The 5,730-nt window shown below is 50.6% G+C and overlaps 1 protein-coding gene across 2 annotated transcripts in view; it reads left to right on the top strand.

Annotated features, from left to right (window-relative positions):
- Positions 1 to 231: 231 nt before the first annotated feature.
- Positions 232 to 5,730, top strand: part of abtb2b (ankyrin repeat and BTB (POZ) domain containing 2b) — a 41,672-nt gene continuing 36,173 nt past the window's right edge. For both annotated transcript variants that reach the window (XM_062461966.1, XM_062461965.1), the window contains exons 1-2: positions 232 to 469; positions 569 to 1,612. In XM_062461966.1, coding sequence (XP_062317950.1) covers positions 727 to 1,612 — 886 coding nt within the window. In that variant the 5' untranslated portion in view covers positions 232 to 469; positions 569 to 726. The remainder of the gene's footprint in view (positions 470 to 568; positions 1,613 to 5,730) is intronic.

Raw genomic sequence — 5,730 nt, 5'->3', positions numbered from 1 at the left:
AATGTTTTCGATTAAATCGAAAATGTGGGTCATGGATTTCAAATGTTTTGCATTAAATTCAAAGCTTTACAAAACATCAAGATTTTCCAAGCTGGGAATTTACCCTAACTTTCGATAAATGTCAAACTTGCGAGGATTGGTTCGCAGAGTTCTATCGGATCCTGATTGGTCCGTCGGCAGCTTCGGTATTATAATCACACAGTCCGGCCCCTCACATCTGTAGCGTTTCAGTACTGAGCTGACGCGCAGTGGTTAAGGGGAAATCTCACGCTGTTGCTTAAACTTTTGTTAAGACTTTATCAGACTATTTTCCTCTCTCTGAATCGATGTCCCATCCTTGGTTTTCTCAAATGGACTTCCTCTAAAGGAAAAGGCGAACTACTTTACCTTAATTTCGGATTCCAGAGCTTGAGAGGTGCAGAAAAAGTTGACATCTTTGATTTCGCCTCGTCTACCGCAGGGAGAGGTGGTGAGTAGCCTATTACTTATCATATTATCTAATTAGTCGTGTTATGTCATGTTTTATGTTGATAGGCGAAGTTGACAGCTTTGTGTATATTTTTGATAGGTGTCATTCTGTGCTTGCCTGACGCACATCTCAACATGTCTCATCTCAAGAGCTCTGCCTAACCAGTTGAACCAGCTTGACGGCCAGTTTCGTGAGTCGGTAACGCAGACTCAGATAAACCATTTACTGCAACATCGTAGCCAAAAGAGTTGTAAATCATGGCCGGGATGAGCAATTCCCACATGAAGACCTTGGAGGACCTTACTCTGGACTCGGGCTATGGAGCCGGAGACTCCTGTAAGTCACTTAGCCTCTCCTCCTCCAAGTCCAACTCGCAGCCGTTCATCACGGCCCCTCATCGGGGCAACTGGTGGTACTACTCCGGCTCCATGAATAGCAGGAATAACAGCTGGGACACGGTCAACACTGTCCTCCCAGAAGATCCCGAGGACATCTTCTCCAAATGCCCCCGCTTACCCGACCTCGAGGAGTTCCCCTGGACAGAAGATGAGGTTGGCAAGATCCTGCGTAAAGTTGCCGGGAATGGTGTCGCCAAAGGGTCCCCAGCGCCGACATTTTCACCCGAGGCCGTCCGGAAACTTTCCATCCTCCTTCGCAGATCCCTGATCCGCATTTCGAGAGAGGCTCAGCGGCTGAGTGTCATGCATTGCCGTTGCACTCGCTTCGAGGTGCAGAGCGCCATGAGGCTGGTGCTGAGCTGGGCTCTGGCCGACCACTGCATAACGGCGACCGTCAAGGCCATCTCCATGTATAGCATGAGCGCCGGGGAGCTGCTCCGCAAAGGCAAGTCTGCCCGCTGCGGCCTGTCCTTCTCCGTGGGACGGTTTTTCCGCTGGATGGTGGACACCCGAATCTCGGTGCGCATTCACGAGTACGCGGCTATCTGTCTGACCGCTTGCATGGAGGCGTTGGTGGAGGAGATCGGAGCGCGAGTGCTCATGGCCGAGCGGGGGCAGTGCGGGCCGGACTTGGGGTCTGCCCTAGTGTCGGCAGAAGCATTGGAGGGGGTGGTGAACAATGATGCCGAGCTGTGGGGAGTTCTGCAGCATTATGAGCACCTGATCTGCGGGAAGAACGCCAACGGTAAGAATACTGAATGACTGCTTACTTTTCTGCCTGCCATGTTTCAAATGATTGCCAAATTTGACTATAAGTCCTATGGTGCTTCATAAAGTTGGTAGTGTGTGTGTGTGTGTGTGTGCAGTTGTGTGAGTGAGCACACACCTGTATGCATTTTCTACATAAAAAAACCCATATATCTCTGCCATATTCTCCCTCGATCCTTGCTAGCCAGAAATTCTTGCACCACTTTCCACTCACTCACACTCACTGCACTCGTGTGTGTGGAAAAGCTTCTGGTCCGACCTGCAGCACAACACAATGGCTCTCCTTCATGTGTGAGGGCTTGATGTTCCCACACTAATTCACCCTGTCAGAAAAGAAAACTTGCAGTGAAACAGGATTTTATCTGAACAAAGCTAGCATTTTCTCTCTTCATACACACGCCATGGATTTATCGGGGGGAAATGACCATTGAACGCATGTCAACGGGCTACATGAAAGATTGGCCTGTCAGTCAGTCAGTCAGTCAGTCGGTAGGGAACTCTGATCCACGCTCATCCGAGTCAGCAAGAGACAATCAGTGACAGTGTGACCAGTCAGTGTGACAGGAATGTGACAGGAATGTGTCAGTGTGTCAGGATTGGTGCAGGAAGTGTCCTTCCTGGCCTGCTGGTAGTCCATAGGTAGACTGGTGTTTGAGGGGAGCATGGGTGGCAGGTCAGTCATCCTGCAGTCCACCGACCTCTTTGTTTCCGTTGACCTCACTTCCTGTCCTCCTGCTGTCCTCTCCACTCTCCTCATTCTCCACTCCCCCTCTCCTCCATTCACCTCGACTTAATCCCCCGTCTCCTCCTGCTGTGCACCCTGCTCAACTCTCCTCACTCCCCCCTCTGTCTCCTTCCCTCTCTCTATCCCTCTCTCCCCCTCTCCTCAGTACCTGTCTATGACTCTCTGCCCCTCCCAGTCGGATGATGAACGATCGGCCAGGTCAGCGTCGTCAGAGCAGTGTTAGTAATGTTGGGGCAGTGTTGGGCCGGGGTTGGGGTGATGTTGGGACATTGTGTGGTGGGTATGTTTGTGCCCACCAGCAGCTTTCCAGAGCAGGGTTTTCACACAGGGAACACAATAGAGCTTTGTTCCTCTCTGATCCCAGGCAGCTTAGGCCAACTCACAGGGGGAGAAAACTAAGCAGGGGACGAAAACACTCTCATTCTCTGGCACGTGCAAATAGACACACAGATGCATGCACACTCTCTCCCTCTCTTTCTGTGTCTCACTCTCTCTGTCTCTCACTCTCTCGCTATATCTCTGTCTCTCACTCTCTCGCTATATCTCTCTGTCTCTCACTCTCTCTGTCTTTCTCTTTCTTCCTCTCTCAAACCTTTCTCACACACTGCAGCAGGTTGACACTGGTTTCATCGATTAAACGTAATGTATTGTAATAACTGTGGAAGAGCAAATGCATGATGAGATAAGCTACTATCAGTCTTAATGTACTGTTACCGTCAAATATGATATTTTTCTCCAGGGACAAAATACAATTGGACTCTATTTCAATCGCGTGTGGGTTGAACTCTTACAGGTAGAGTGCATGGAATAGAAATGTTAATCAATTGATTTTGACAACTGTGTGCCACATGACTCTCCACTAGCCATGCCCTGTGCTTCTCTTCAGCCCAGCTCTATTCTCAACCAGGCTGGGTTAGCAGATGTCAGCCAGGCAGGTCGGGAAAGGGAGAGGCCTATTTCTGAGACTCAGGTCATGTGTTTGAGAACCAGCAGCGTGTGTAAAAACAACAGTCCATTCTCTTGACCACCTAGTTCTTTTTAGGAGCAATACCATGTCCCTGTGACACACGCACACATGCACACACGCACACACACACACACACACACACACCACTCTCTCACCTCACAACGTGTTCCTTACACATTCACAGCCACTACCCGCCCACCAGCCCTACAACCCCTCCCGCCCCCTACACCTCCCCCACACCCCGTTCAACAACCAAACAAGGGGAAATGAGGGTGCAGTGTGGTGATCTATCAGCTAAAGGGGCAACCCTCTCCTTTCTCACCGTTTCTCCCTCTCTGTCTTTTTCGGTTTCTCTATGTCGTTCTCTCCCTTAGTCTCTCTCTCTCTCTGTCTCTCTCGTGCTCTCTCTCTCGCAGAGCAGGGCAGACCCACATCTGGAAGTATTTAAGACTTCTACGGCTCCAATAACAATCTTCCAACCCCTTCCCTCACTCCTTCTTTCCCTCTTTTCTACGCTTCCGTCTTTGCCTTTCGGCCCCTCCTTTCTTTCTCTCTATTTATTCCTCCTCTTCCTGTGTGAGACACATAGAGCAGGCGTTATTGGACCAGGTTCTCCATCATTCCTCCTCCTCCTCCTCCTCCTCCTCCTCCTCTGCCCCTCTGTCGCCAGGGTCAGTCAGAAACACGGCTCAGTTCTGTTGGATTGGCTGTATTTGATTTCACCACACATTACGATCCAGTACAATCCATTTCATTGTTATCATCCTCAGCAAATGGCATGAGTCGAGTAACTCTTATTCCTATAATTGGTATTGACATGACTGAGGGGCGTGAGAGAGAGAAGAAAGAGAGAGGCGGAGAGAGGGAGGAGAGTGAGACAGTAATTTACTTCATCTTCTTCATTGATTGATGGAACGAGAGAGAGGCTGAGAGAGGTAGAGAGAGGGAAGTAGTGAAAGAGGCAGAGAGAGGCAAGTAGTGAAAGAGGCAGAGAGAGGCAGAGAGAGGCAGAGAAAGTGGTGGCGCTCCGAGGTCACACAGATGGGAAAACCAGCACTTTCGAAATATCCTCTGGTTGCCACAAACCTGGAACAGGATCAAAAAGAGTAGGGGAAAGAAAACAGCAAGTTATAAATATTATGGAAGAGGAACATATTTGTGCGCTCCTACATGTGTGCATGGAGCACGCTGCACGCTTGTTCAGTCCTGGTGCAGGCATGTTTAGGTTAACCTCACCAACAAGTCCACCAGGCCAGTGTGTATAGAGTTAAGCCTGGAATTCATGTAGTCATGAGGGTTAAGCTCCTAGTGTGGGTGTACACTTACAACTATTCAATTACGGCTCTAAGGATCTCGTTGTGTACGCGTGCACGCACACACACACAGCCAGTGTCAGTGTTCAGGCTTGCCTTCTGTCTGGTCCCAGCTGTGAAAACACTGACCCAAAGAAATGGGTGTGTGTGTGTGTGGGGGGGGGGGGGGGGTGTGCCTTGTCCACTCTATTCTTAGAATGACACAAGCAACCAGAGCAGGGCTTGATATCCCCTGTTTGGTGTCTGAATAAAGGCTTCTTGTAGAAGAGTGACCAGCTGACCAGTGTAGTCCAATGTGTGTGAGGTTTCTCTCTGGAGACCCTAGCCTATCCCCTCCTCTCTTCTCGGCCTTCTCCACCCATCACATCACACGAGCATGACTCAACCTCACTGTTTACACAACACACACACAGAGGGAGGAGAAAGGGGGGCGGGAGGGAGAGAAGGAATGAGAAGAGAGACGGGAAGCGAGAGAAAGTGATCCTAGAGAAATGTTGCATCTTTGTGTTTGCCTCAGTACTTTTGTAATCGGATGCGTCATACAGTCCTCCAGTAAATTTCAGACTCAGCCTGACTGAGGCTAGACCCAGACAGCCTGACTGAGGCTAGGCCCAGACACAGCCTGACTGAGGCTAGACCCAGACCCAGTCTGACTGAGGCTAGACCCAGACCCAGTCTGACTGAGGCTAGACCCAGACCCAGTCTGTCTGAGGCTAGACCCAGCCTGAAGAGGCTACACAGTGATGGTGTGCTGTTAGCTCCATTTGGAGCAATAGAGACAGGTGATCCGTGGGGTCTCGTTCCTACCGGGGCCTGCGACGGGCTCCTGGCAGTGCTGGTGAGTTCAGGCCCACGCAGACACTGCTGCTGATGGGAGAAGCAGGACGGCCGGGGCAATGGAGGGTTGATGGTGGGATGGAGATACGGAGGGAAGGATCTAGAACAGGAAGGAACTACAGCTACGACCCACAGCAACCAAAGGCACCCAGAACAGCTACTCACCCACAGACGGCTCTCACCGGTCGTCACGGCAACCCAGGCCAGACAGGAAATCAGGGGCAGTAAGGGAA

This window comes from Osmerus eperlanus, chromosome 5 (genome assembly GCF_963692335.1).
Source record: "Osmerus eperlanus chromosome 5, fOsmEpe2.1, whole genome shotgun sequence".
Taxonomy (NCBI): Eukaryota; Metazoa; Chordata; class Actinopteri; order Osmeriformes; family Osmeridae; genus Osmerus; species Osmerus eperlanus.
Note: the sequence above shows the minus strand (reverse complement) of the source record. Positions and strands in the feature narration are given on the sequence as shown.